General features: G+C 38.6%; 1 protein-coding gene across 1 annotated transcript in view; it reads right to left on the reverse strand.

The window, feature by feature from the left end:
• Positions 1–14017, reverse strand: part of dgat1b (diacylglycerol O-acyltransferase 1b) — a 57051-nt gene extending 43034 nt beyond the window's left edge. The window contains exons 1-2 of the mRNA XM_061954776.1: positions 13716–14017; positions 7973–8060 (exon numbers count right to left, since the gene is read on the reverse strand). Of these exons, the coding sequence (XP_061810760.1) occupies positions 7973–8060; positions 13716–13963 (336 nt within the window). The 5' untranslated portion in view covers positions 13964–14017. The remainder of the gene's footprint in view (positions 1–7972; positions 8061–13715) is intronic.
• Positions 14018–14657: the final 640 nt, after the last annotated feature.

Consider the following 14657-nt stretch of genomic DNA (forward strand, 5'->3'; position numbering starts at 1 on the left):
TACAATCGGGCGTAAGGCGGGGTACACCCTGGACAAGTCGCCACCTCATCGCAGGGCCAACACAGATAGACAGACAACATTCACACTCACATTCACACACTAGGGCCAATTTAGTGTTGCCAATCAACTTATCCCCTGGTGCATGTCTTTGGAAGTGGGAGGAAGCCGGAGTACCCGGAGGGAACCCACGCAGTCACGGGGAGAACATGCAAACTCCACACAGAAAGATCCCGAGCCCGGGATTGAACCCAGGACCTTCGTATTGTGAGGCAGATGCACTAACCCCTCTGCCACCGTGAAGCCCCTTATAAAACACAAAAAATCTCAGGGATCCAAAAAGGTCCCACTCATAAAAGTGTTGAAAATAAGTCATAGTACTATTAATGTGTTATCACCTATAACCTGTATCCTGTTTAAAAAAAATTCTAAGTCATGAATTGATCCTTTCATTTTTCAGCATGCATAAGAAAAATGTTTGAACATCGCAGGTTTGCTCTTGAAGATACACTGTAACTAAAATGTTTCTTGGAATTTCTATCAGACTCATTTTTCATTGAGGGTCATATTGCAGTTATTGTTGCCCTCTGAGGGCTTCTTTAAACAGTAAATATATACGAGTTAGGGGTGTAACGATTGATCGATACATTGATAGATCAATTTATATTTCAAAATTACAAGTATATAGATCTGTGCTTGGCAATTTTGCCTTCCAAGAAATAGGTATCGATCGATTTTATCAATACTAGAAAAGGAAAACATTAGATTTAAGGATGGCAAACTTTACATGAAGTTAAGCAATTGAAATAATAAAAATGTTAAACATTAAGTCTATTTTCCTGTATGCGGCGTCATCAAATCAAAAATGACGTGACGTCACATCGGGAAGCAATCCGCCATTTTCTCAAACACATTACAAACACCGAATCAAATCAGCTCTGTAATTTTCCGTTTTTTCGACTGTTTTCCGTACCTTGGAGACATCATGCCTCGTCGGTGTGTTGTCGGAGGGTGTAACAACACGAACAGGGACGGATTCAAGTTGCACCAGTGGCACAAAGATACGAAAGTGGCAAGAAATTGGACGTAATTTGTTCAAAATACGAGGGTGTGGGGAAAGCCGACGAAAATGGTCAGTCGTTTGTTCCGCACACTTTACCGACGAAAGCTATGCTACGACAGAGATGGCAAGAATGTGTGGATATCCTGCGACACTCAAAGCAGATGCATTTCCAACGATAATGTCAAAGAAATCTGCCGCCAGACCCCCATTGAATCTGCCGGAGTGTGTGAGGTATTCAGGGACAAAGGACCTCGGTAGCACGGCAAGCAATGGCGGCAGTTTGTTCCCGCAGACGAGCGAGCTAAACCCCCTGGATGTCTTGGCTCACACCGCTTCTACCGTCCCTTATGCCACCGAAGATGATCAAGAGAAGAATATCGACCCTAGCTTCCCTGGCCTGCTGACATCAACTCCAAAACTGGACAGATCAGCTTTCAGGAAAAGAGAGCGGATGAGGGTATGTCTACAGAATATATTAATTGATGAAAACTTTATTCATTACTCGCGGTTTTACGTAAATTATTATACATAAACTGTGTTTACCAATAATTTAGCTTAAAAACATTACAACACTTAAAAACAAACACATACCAATCGTTGGTTAGAAGGCGATCGCTGAAATCGTCCTCGCTTTCTCCCGTGTCGCTGGCTGTCGTGTCGTTTTCGTCGGTTTAGCTTGCATACGGTTCAAACCGATATGGCTCAATAGCTTCAGTTTCTTCTTCAATTTCGCTTAAGCCGCTGAAATCCGAGTCTGAATCCGAGCTAATGTCGCTATACCTTGCTGTTCTATCCGCCATGTTTGTTTGTTTTGGCATCACTATGTGACGTCACAGGAAAATGGACGGGTGTATATAACGATGGTTAAAATCAGGCACTTTGAAGCTTTTTTTTAGGGATATTGCGTGATGGGTAAAATTTTGAAAAAAACTTCGAAAAATAAAATAAGCCACTGGGAACTGATTTTTAATGGTTTTAACCCTTCTGAAATTGTGATAATGTTCCCCTTTAAGAAAGTGTATGAAGGTGTATCTCTGACTGTGTCTCTCCTTCTCCACTGCCGGGCAATACGATATCATAACTTTCAGCTACAGTACTATTGCAAAAATCAGAATAAATACAAACGACACAACACAATGATGAAGCTGCAACACAACTTTAAACCACCGATGACGCGTCCGGCAACGGAAATGACAGCGGTGGAAGTTACCGCAACGCACCAACTCTCATAACACCAGGATAAGTAATTTTAAGAGAAACAAAGAAGAGATAGGTGAAGGAGGCTATGGACACCATTAACAGAGATGTGGAGGCATACATCCTTCCGCATACCTGGGACACTGTCCGACATTGGCGACGCAAGAGTGGAGAATATTCACAGTGGGTACGGAAGTATTCAGACATCTTTAATTTTTTTACTCTTTGTTTCATTGCAGCAATGTGCTAAAATCCAAAAGTTCATTGTAGTTCTCATTGTACACTCAGCATCTCATCTTGACAGAAAAAAACTGAAATGTAGAATTTTTTGTGAATTTATTAAAAAAGAAAAACTGAAATACCACATGGTCATAAGCAGTGTTGGGTTAGTTACTGACAATCATTAATTAGATACAGTTACTAGTTACTTTATTTCAAAAGTAAGTCAATTACTAACTCAGTTACTTACACCAAAAAGTAATGTGTTACTGTGAAAAGTAGCTATTTAGTAACTTTTTTTAAGGCTCCCATTAATGCACTTTTAGCCTTAATTTCAGTACTGTTATTGCACTGGAGAATAATACAATCTGTTGATCAACTTGACATGCATTTGCATCACTGAACTCTGCTAAGCAATGTGGTCTACATACAACCCACAAAGACAAAGCTATGTTTCAAAGGGCCAATTTAATTTGGGCCAGAACAAGTTGACAAAACTATTTTAAACAGCTACAACATAACATACATACTGTAAGTAACAAACCGCATAATAACAACATAGCTGTAAACCTGGCTTCACCCAAGGAAGGCACACATGACATGATTATATGTCATGTCACTATATACAGCCCACATACTGCTATACACACGCCTAACCAGGCGTTTTTTTCTCTCAAGGAATTGTGAAATAAAATCATGTCTTCAGTGAAGCCCAGAACACTCTACGCATTTTCCCAGTTTTAGTTTAGAGAAAAGGAAAGATTGTCCTGGCCCACTAGGATCCCTTTATGTTTGTGAACTTTATAGTCTATACATTTAGAGTGATGTGATAATCAAACACTCTAGAAGTCTAGAATGAAAGAGTATATAAGAGAATGCTTTCTATGTTTATGTGCTCACTGTCCACTGTGTCCAGGAACTTGGAAAATATTTTTGTGCCATTTGCCGTTTGACGCCCGCTATCATGCTAATTAGCTGCCTGAAAGCGGGTGACTCCGCTGTAGAAATAGCCTGCATGTCTTCTAGCACATACGCTGCAATAGCTCTATCAATGTTGTCCTGGCTAGCAGTCCCTCCGTTAAAATCCTTAGGTGAAGTGTGTCTCTCTTTACTAGCTTCGTCAAAGCATGTTGCTTTTCTAGCTGTTTCAGCAGATTTGAATTGCTGTTTTGGGCAGTAGATGGGATCTTTGATCCAAGACACAACTTACATTTAACTAAAATTTTATTTTCTTTGTGCCCGACAAAAGAAAAGTAGTGAGAATGTCTCCATGTTAAGAAACTCGGCTTCGTATCCGTACGATGTCTTGTTAGTAAACACAGACACGCCCCGCCCCCCCCCGCCCCACACACACAGCGTGTGGCGCGCCTCTTCTCTTCCTTGTGACACAGGAAGAATCAGAAGGACGACACTGTAACTCTCCAATAAAACACACTCGGATCTTCTCAGTTTCTAGCCGATACTATATAAAACATAACGCAGTAACGCATCATATAGTAACGGTAACTGAGTTAATGAATATAAAAAAATAACGCGTTCGACTACTCGTTACCGCCGAAAATAACGCGTTAGTCCCAACACTTGTCATAAGTATTTAGACCCTTGACAGTGACACTCATATTTAACTCACATGCTGTCCATTTCTTCTGATCCTCCTTGATATGGTTCTGGTCCGTCATTGGAGTCTAGCTGTGTTTTCATTAAACTAATTGGACTTGATTAGGAAAGGCACACACCTGTCTATATAAGACCTAACAGCTCAGAGTGCATGTCAGAGCAAATGAGAATCATGAGTTCGAAGGAACTGTCCAAGGAGCTCAGAGACAGAATTGTGGCAATTTTGCAGCACTCAAGGTTCCTAAGAGCACAGTGGCCTACATAATCCTTAAATGGAAGAAGTTTGGGTCAACCACAACTCTTCCTAGACCTTGTCGACCAGCCAAACTGAGCAATTGTGGGAGAAGAGCCTTGGTGAGAGAGGTAAAAAAAAACAACAAGATCACAGTCACTGAGTTCCAGAGATTCAATAGGGAGAGGGTAGATAGTTTCACAAAGTCAACTATCACTGCAGCCCTCCACCAGCCTGGGCTTTATGGCAGAGTGGCCAGACGGAAGCCTCTGCTCAGTGCAAGACATATCAAAGCATGCATGTAGTTTGCCAAAAAACACATGAAGGACTCTCAGACTATAAGAAATAAGACTCTCTGGTCTGCTGAGACTAAGATTGAACTTGTTGGCGTTAATTCATTGCAGAATGTGTGGAGAAAACCAGGCACTGCTCATCACCTGCCAAGTACAACCCCAACAGTGAAACATGGTGGAGTCAGCATCATGCTACAGTGGTGTTTTTCAGCTGCAGGGACAGGATGACTGGTGGCAATTGAAGATAAATGTGGCCAAGTAGAGATACCTTAGAAGAAAACCTCTACCAGAGGGCTCAGGACCTCAGACCGGGCCGAAGGTTCACCTTCCAACAAGACAATAACCCTAAGCACACAGCTAAAATAATGGAGTGGCTTTGGAACAAATCTGTGACCATGCTAGACTGGCCCAGCCATCTCAGAAGAGACCTAAAAATGGCTGTCCACCAACGTACACCATCCAACCTGACAGAACTGGAGAGAAACTGCAAGGAAGAATGGCAGAGGATCTCCAAAACCATGTTTTGCATCATTCCCAAAATTAGTTAAGGTTGCATCACTAACTCAAAAGAGTGTTTCTACTTGATACTGAGCAAAGTTTCTGAATAACATGAAAATGTGATATTTCTGTTTTTTCTTAATACGTTTGAAAACATTTCTATATTTCTGTTTTTTTATGTTAAGATGGGATGCTGACTATAGAGTAATGACACATAAAATGTACTTTTTTGATTTTAGCAAATTGCTGCAAAGAAACAAAGAGTCAAAAAGTTAAAGAGGTCTGAATACTTTCCTAACCCACTGAACTGTATGGCCAGATCCGGGAACTTTAATTAGCAGGTAAATCTACTGTTAAAATGTTGGTTACTGTACACACATTGAAAATTGCTTGAATGTTTAAAATGTGAACAGAAAGTGTTTCCTCTGGTTAATTCAACCTAAAGCGTTGGTTGCACTTTATTCAAATAAAATGTGAATGCATTGGCCATCAATTATTGTTTACTTGTTTGTATCCATAATTCATCTATACCGAATTACCTTACAAGAAATAACAGGAATATACCTGCAGTGTCCAGTATCCAGTATTTTATTATTTCACAGTAACAGTGGTTGATTTTTTTTTTTGCTAAAAAGCTACTAAATCGATTTCCACTCACTTAATCGTTTAGGATCGAATCGTTCAGATGAATTAGATCTTCCCTGAATCGTATCAACAACCACAAATATCGAATATAATCATATTACACCCCTAATATGAATAAAAACTAGGGCTGTCAAAAGTAATGTGGTAACTAATGTGATTAATCACAAAAAATATTGCATTAATCATATGCACACGTAGATTAATAATGCAATTTATTCTGACCGTACAAACTCTTTGAACCTAACCACTATAGTGATGAGATGAATGCATACGTCCGTACAAAAATAAGTGAAGAGACCCCGACCGTTGTACCCACTGGAAAATGTTACTCTAAAATAAAGCCCAGAAGAACTTTAGATAAAACTGTTACCAATGTGTTTGCAAATAAATGACACGCATGTAAATAAAACGTTTAAAAATTTTCCTGGATGACATTCTGACAATAAAATTGCATTTGCGTACAAATATATAAGAAGATTTTAATTAAGCAAGCAAGTAATCACCTGGGATTATTAATCATGATTAATCCAAATTCATAAATGTGATTAATCTGATTAAAGGGTATGTTTGTCGGCCATAATAAAAACATATACAGTGCATCCGGAAAGTATTCACAGTTTTTCACTTTTTGTTATTTTACAGCCTCATTCCATAATGGCATAAGACTAAGATGAATGAGACATACTGGATGAAAACCAACACTTCCCATCCAACCTGACAGAGCCTGAGAGGTGCTGCAAAGAGGAAAAAATAGAATAGAATAAAATAGAATATAAGTTAACTTTATTGTCTGTTTCTACATGAAAAACAGAAATTTGTCTTTGACACGGCTTCGATCACAATATTAAAAACACATTTACACACAGCAATAGGTATACAAGAGAGACAGTGTGGCCTATTTCATGTTGTTTAGAACAGTTATTGCAGAGGGGATGAATGATTTCTTGTAAATGTTTTTTCTGGCCAGAGGGGTTCTGTATCATGTGCCTGATGGCAGCAGCATGAAGGAGTCATGCAGGGGGTGGGAGAGGTCCTCAGTTATGAGGATGGCCTTCTTTCCCACTGAGCGCCTATGAAGTTCAGTCAGAGAAAGTTGAGCTGTTCTGGTTATTTTCCTGGCCTGATTTATTATGCGGGAGAGTTCTGTTTTGGTGGCGACAATGAGGAAGTTGAACCAGGATAAGATGTTATAGATTAAAATAGATTCGATAAGTGATCTGTAAACAAGTGTTAAAATGTCTTTCTTGATATTAAAAGTCCTTAGTTTGGGAAAAGAAATAGGACAAGAGGAATGGGCGAAACTGCCTAAATTGAAGTGTGCCAAGTTTGTGGCATCGTATTCAAATTACTTGAAGCTGTAATTGCTGCCAAAGATGCATCAACAATATTGAGCAAACACTGTGAATACTTACGTATGTACATGTGATCTTTGTTTTTGTTTTATTAATACATTTGCAAAATTTTTACATTGTCATTATGGGGAATTTCACATGGAATTTTGAAGATAAAAACAAATTTCCTACATTTTGGAATAAGGTTGTAACATTACAAAAGGTTGGAAAAATTAAGCACTGTGAATACTTTATGGGTGCACTGTAATAGCCTCATGATATTTTTTACATGCTTGCCTATGCATTTAATAATTTTTTTAACGTACAATTTGATTGAGAACTTGCTTTAAAAACCCTCGGTCGAGTATAATTTTAAGTATTCTTTTTAATATATAATATATTTGTTGCATTATTAGATGATATTAAAGTTATAATAAAGATATGTAAATGCATGGAGTTCATGCATTATTTTCTTCCAAAATGGAAACAACAAATACATTTAGTAAGATGGGTAGATTACTTTATTAACGCACACTATTTCCAGGTTTTCGCAGGCCATATGAAATGATGTGGCGGGCATGACCTGGGCCCCAAGCCTTTCACACCTGTGTATATGATATTTGCAGGAATAGATGAAGATTTGTTAGCATTAACAAGGTTAGTAAAATCACTTAAGGAGTGCAGTTGATTATATCGACCACCATCTTGTGTAATGAAGTTATTCCTTGTTGGCAATGCTTTATCTATTTATACACAGTATGTTGCATACCTCTACAGCTACAGATTATGGATGATGCTTAAAATGACTTTATATCAAATATCCTTTGAGCCTGGTAATGAGTATAATTGATTGTGTTATTGCTTATAAGTGTTACCTTACCAACATCACTACACACCAGTTGAGAATCCCCCTGTAGTTACTGAAACCACTGGATGAACTCAGCAGAGACTCCTGAGGCTTATGACAGCTTGAGGGGGTTGATCATAGAAAAAAAAGAGATACAAATATATGAGTTGTCATTTAAGGTGCTGTTTCACTCAATTTATGGTAAAACATTTCCAGTCACAAATGTGCTGAAGCCTATCCAAGTTGACTTCAGTGAGGGCCCTGGCATCCTAAGTACACCCTGGACTGGTTGCTTGTAAATGGCAGGACACAAATAGACAGACATGTGTATGAATGTTCTCAGTCATCCAGGTCATTGTAAACTCAGGGCATTCAATCGATCGCAACTGGACATTTTGTTTTTATTTAGAAAACGTTTTGCCTCTCATCCGAGTAGTTAATACTCATAGACTTAGATTGGTCAGATCTAGTTGGTGCTGGTGCCAATACTTCAGTAGGCTTCATAGACAAATAATTAAACAAGTAACCTAACATGTATGTTTTTAGACAGTGGGAGGAAGCCAGAGTACCACTAGAGAATCCACATATAAGCACTTTGCTGCTTTGTTGAATGTTAATTTACGATAAGTGATGTCAGGGTTTACTCTACATGTAATTGACCGTGGTGGCCAGCCATGGCAAAATAAAAGCCGTAACTCACCTTAAAAAATAGGGTTTTTACAAAAACGAATTAAAGCAACATAATGTATGAATGTATATATACACAGTATAGCCAAATATTAACGCACTATTGACTAGTGATTCACTTAAAATTTGGCCACCGAAAAAAGACCAACGGAAATATCTCTGCCGAAACCGTATGTTGTGTGACGTAAGTAATACACACTGGATTGTCTGTGGTGGAGGCAGCATGTCTGCGAGGTGGACGCACGTTTTTAGATCCAAGATATACCTGTGGAAAGCGATCAACAAAATGTGTGATGTACAAATGTTAAGACGGTAGCAGCTCTTGCTGTTCGTCGCGGACATCAAGTGACCGAAGTTAAGAGTCTCTAAACACGAGTACACTCAATAATAACAACTCGGAAAGAGATGCTAGACTTGTTGCTAGTCAAATTTGATAAAGAAAGTCACTAAAAGGATTGGAGCATTCTCTAGAAACTTGACAAAAATCTCAACCATGTACAGTACATTGTACAGAAACAATTGCAAAGTAGAGCAAAATGATATAAAAAATATATATAATTCATTCTTTTTTTTTGTAGCCTTTTTAAAGAAAACGTCATCATCGCAGACTATGCAAATTATATGATGATGTCATGTTGACCATGCTACCACCGCCACAGGTATGTTGGCAAGCTGGGGGAAACCATGTATGAGCAAAGGAAGTGAACGATATTAAAGACTATGTTTACAATCCAGGCCAAAGTGGCACAAATCAGATTTTTTTTTAGATCTGATTCTGTTTACAATGCAAGTAAAATGTGATTTTTATGAGACTCCAGTGTAAACGCGCAAAGGCCGCAAAGTGGCCTTGACGTAACTTGCACGCGCACGTCGATGAAGTGAAAACAAGGAAGTTGACCTGGAGGAAGTCGCTAAAACTACAAAATAAAATAAAAGTCGAAAAAACTTAAATATTAGTGTTTTACGTTAAAAGTAAATAAAACTAATATAATGTATGAATGGATGTTTATAGTGTAATATATATTTGGGAGGGTTGTAAACTTTTTATGGCTGTTAACTAGAAGAGACACGGACATCAGCGTGGCTCTACGGGCGCTTTATTTTTCAACTCGCATGTAAGCAAATGCGCCACAGCGTCAATTCCGGCCCTTCAACAATCACTATTTCGTCAGAATCAAAATATATATTAATGTATTACATACAGCCTATATTTTGCGCACTATTGACAAGAGATGCACCAAAAACTTGGTCGTCTCGAAAACAATCCCGAAACCGGATGTTGTGATAAAATAAAAACATTTTGCTGGTGACTGAGTCTTTCCGCCGCACACGAATGACGTAGCTTGCCCAAAGCTGACGAAAAAATCTGATTCAGGTCACATTGCGTTTAGACTGCAGTCCCATTTGAAAAGATCAGATTCCAATCGGATTAGGAACTACCTCCTAATGTGGCCTGAATCTGATGCCAAAAGATCAGATTCTAAGCACTTTGGAGCGTTTAAACTGCCCAAAAAAATGAAATCTGTGTCACTTGAGAGCAAACAAATCTGATTTGGTGTGCAGTGTAAATAGGGCCAAGATGAAGTTACGTACATGCTGAGCGTAGCAAACGTGGGGTGCGCACTTCGAGTACCTGCCCTGTGGACCCCCCCGCCCCTTTTTTTTTTTGCCAAGTTGGGTAACGTTGAATTAATTTTTTAACAAGTTGTGGCTCATATTGTAGGTTACAGCACTGTATGTCCGTTAAATGATCACGGACAGTGAGACAGTTGCTCTGACTCTGAATACAATGCAGTAGTCACAACTTAACAGTGTTTGTTTGTGTGCAAGGCTGGACTGGCCATGGATCGATGAGCGGCCATTGTTATTGTGTTTACTTCTGCCGCGCCAGCACACGACAAGCCACTGCAGTTAAGAAATGTTTGACAATCATAAATGGCTTAGAAAGTGTTAATTCATCTATAAATGGGCAATTTATGTGACATTTAACAAAGTATCAGAATACCTCCCCTCATGCTAAGACGAAAGAAGAGCTAATTTCACCTTAGTGATGATGCATTAGACCAGTGCTTCTCAGTTATTTTCTGGGATCAAATAGAGCCTATTGGGGTCGCTCTATTCTGCCTATAAGCACTCTAAAAAACATCCAAATATATCCATCAAGGTTTTATATACACACTGTAAGCATATATGTAATGTAGTAACAGGCACATTCAAAATAACGTAATATTAATGTATTTTGATCATTTTTAACATACAGTGGCGCATTATTTAAAAAACACATCACAATGTTTTTATTTTTCCTTCAACATCACTGATTTCTACTCACTGCAGACTTCATGAGAGCCAACAAACATAATAAAACACCACTTACTGTACAATATCTGCTGTCACTAGGACGCTGACTGCTAGGATGTTTTTATATTCCGTTTATATAAAGAATGACTCATAATCCTCGCGAAGAAAAAAGGAGGTGTTACTACATTACATACATCCTTATAGCATGTATATACAACTTTGATGTAGGTTTTTAGAGTTTTTTTTTTAGAAATCTTTATAAGTGGAATAAAGTAAATCCCATTACCTATTAGCTGACTTTTGCTAGCGTTGTTTACGAGTTAGAATGCATTAAATAAGAAAATCATATCAGTATCAGATTGATTGGCCAACTATATTTGACTTTGACACACAAGGAATGTGACTTGGTAGACTCTGTGTTCAATGTAAGAAACAAATAAAAATGCAACAACTACAATAGAGCACAATACCGTGGCACCATCTTGTTTTTGTCTTGCATAAGGATTGGGACGGTAGGCAACATTACAAATAAATGCACTTCCCCTTTAAAAAATGTTCCCTCTCATTTTTTAAATGAAGGCGACGCCCCACTTGACAAGAATCCAAACAAGCTTGGTACTTGGATGATAATCACTTTGCTTCATTAAAGCATCCAAGTTTATGAGTGTAATCCAATGATTACCAATTTTTTTGTAAATCTAGACAAAATTGGTGCAGTTCAGCTAAATTTGTTGGTTTTCTGACATGGACTTGTTTCTTCAGCATTGTCTACACGTTTAAGTCAGGAATTTGGGAAAGGCATTCTAAAACCTTAGTTCTAGCCTGATTTGGACATTCCTTTACCACTTTTGACATGTTTGGGGTCATTGTCCAGTTGGAACACCCAACTGCACCCAAGACCCAACCTACTGGCTGAGGATTTTAGGTTGTCCTGAAGAATTTGGAGGTAATCCTCCTTTTTCATTGTCCCATTAGAAGCACCTGTTCCATTTTGTTTCATCTGACAGCACATGGACAAAGATAAGACCTTCTGGAGGAAAGTTCTGTGGTCAGATGAAACAAAAATTTAGCTGTTTGGCCACAATACCCAGCAACATGTTTGGAGGAGAAAAGGTGAGGCCTTTATGCCAGGAACACCATATCTACCGTCAAGAATGGTGGTGATTAGGGCTGGGAATCTTTGGGTGTCCCACGATTCGATTCAATATCGATTCTTGGGTTTACGATTCGATTCAAAATCGATTTTTCTTTTTCAATTCAACACGATTCTCGATTCAAGAACGTTTTTTTCCTGATTCAAAACGATTCTCTATTCATTCAATACATTTCAGCAGGATCTACCCTAGTCTGCTGACATGCAAGCAGAGCAAAGCTTTTATAATTGTAAAGGACAATGTTTTATCAACTGATTGCAATAATGTAAATTTGTTTTACTATTAAATGAACCAAAAATATGACTTATTTTATCTTTGTGAAAATATTGGACACAGTGTGTTGTCAAGCTTATGAGATGCGATGCAAGTGTAAGCCACTGTGACACTATTGTTCATTTTTTTAATTTTTATAAATGTCTAATGATAATGTCAATGAGGGCTTTTTAATCACTGCTATGTTGAAATTGTAACTAATATTGATACTGTTGTTGATAATATTCATTTTTGTTTCACTACTTTTGGTTTATTCTGTGTCGTGTTTGTGTCTCCTCTCTATTGCTCTGTTTATTGCAGTTCTGAGTGTTGCTGGGTCGGGTTTGGTTTTGGAATTAGATTGCGTTGTTATGGTATTGCTGTGTATTTTGTTGGATTGATTAATTAATTATTTTTTTTTTTTAAATAAATAAATTGAAAAAAAATCGATTTTTTAAAAATGAGAATCGATTTTGAATCGCACAACGTGCGAATCGCGATTCGGATTCGAATCGATTTTTTCCCCCACCCCTAGTGGTGGTAGTATTATGCTCTGGGCCTGTTTTGCTGCCAACGGAACTAGTGCTTTAAATGGGACAATGAAAAAGGAGGATTACCTCCAAATTCTTCAGGACAACCTAAAATCATCAGCCCGGAGGTTGGGTCTTGGGCACAGTTGGGTGTTCCAACAGGACATTGACCCCAAACACACGTCAACAGTGGTAAAGGAATGGCTAAATCAGGCTAGAATTAAGGTTTTAGAATGGCCTTCCCAAAGTCCTGACTTAAACCCCATTGAGAACATGTGGACAATGCTTAAGAAACAAGTCTATGTCAGAAAACCAACCAATTTTGTCAAGAGGAAAAATTTCAACCAGAAGCTTGCCAGAAGCTTGTGGATGGCTACCAAAAGCGCCCTATTGCAGTGAAACTTACCAAGGGACATGTAACCAAATATTAACATTGCTGTAAGTATACTTTTGACCCAGCAGATTTGGTCACATTTTCAGCAGACCCATAATAAATTCATAAAAGAACCAAACTTCATGAATGTTTTTGTGACCAACAAGTATGTGCTCCAATCACTCTATCACAAAAAAATAAAGAGTTGTAGAAAGTATTGTAAACTCAAGACAGCCATGACATTATGTTCTTTACAAGTGTATGTAAACTTTTGAGCACGACATTAGCTCAATTAAATTCAAATAAAATGCACGTCGTACAGTAGTGTAAACATGTCCCCGATATGTCAATTCAATAGTCTAGACATGCTTTAGTCTCAGTGGTTTATCATCCCATAGCATATTAAGTTAAGGTTGGTGATAGTACAAATAGCCAACATAAGAAGTGTACGACAGAAAACAACTTTCAGGTAATTCTCTCACCTAAATCTGTCATTTATGTCGTTGCTGCGTTTCTTTTTGTCACTCTTTGTTTTGGCGCGGGCCGCTTCCAACAAGGGATCGGCTTCCCGCCGCTCACCGCCTGCCTTACTGTCAGCAGCGGCCACCGAGCTGTAAAACGCCGCCGTGTTCTTCCCGTTCATCGGCTGCAGACTCGCTCCGCCTCGCCCCGCCGCGAAAGTAGCCCTTTTCTTGCGAACAAAAGCCCCAGTAGTGTCCATGTCTCCCATGGTGGAAACAAAAAGTTTGAAAACAAAGTTAACTTTAGCTGGGGAGCTGCATACTTGTTGAGCAAGACGGACGTGTGAGCCGAATGGAAACAGGAAGTAGTCACAAACAGAACCGCCCCAAACCTCAGTTTTCCGCAATGTCATTGAACAGGTAGGAGCGTCATGACGTCACGGGATGACGACGTACTGGTAGAATAAATTGTATTATTATGATTAAAATGGCCATTATATTTGCCAGGTTTTTGAGATTCAGAAAACGAACTTTATAGTTATTAACATTTATGGATATATATAACTCATGCTTAAATACTTGTAGGAGGTGATTTCAACACTGCCCTTGACAATTCTTTGGATAGATGGCCACCAGGCTCTCAAAATAGTTTGATTGATTGATTGACTGAAACTTTTATTAGTAGATTGCACAGTGAAGTACATATTCCGTACAATTGACCACTAAATGGTAAAACCCGAATAAGTGTTTCAACTTGTTTAAGTCGGGGTCCACTTAAATTGATTCATGATACAGATATATACTATTTTCATAATACAGTCATCACACAAGATAATCATCAGAGTATATACATTAAATTATTTACATTATTTACAATACTGGGTCTGGGATATGGGGGGGGGGGTTTGGTTGGTATCAACACTTCAAGGCCTACTGAAACCCTACTACCGACCACACAGTCTG

Source organism: Nerophis lumbriciformis, linkage group LG04 (assembly GCF_033978685.3).
Source record: "Nerophis lumbriciformis linkage group LG04, RoL_Nlum_v2.1, whole genome shotgun sequence".
NCBI classification, from domain to species: Eukaryota; Metazoa; Chordata; class Actinopteri; order Syngnathiformes; family Syngnathidae; genus Nerophis; species Nerophis lumbriciformis.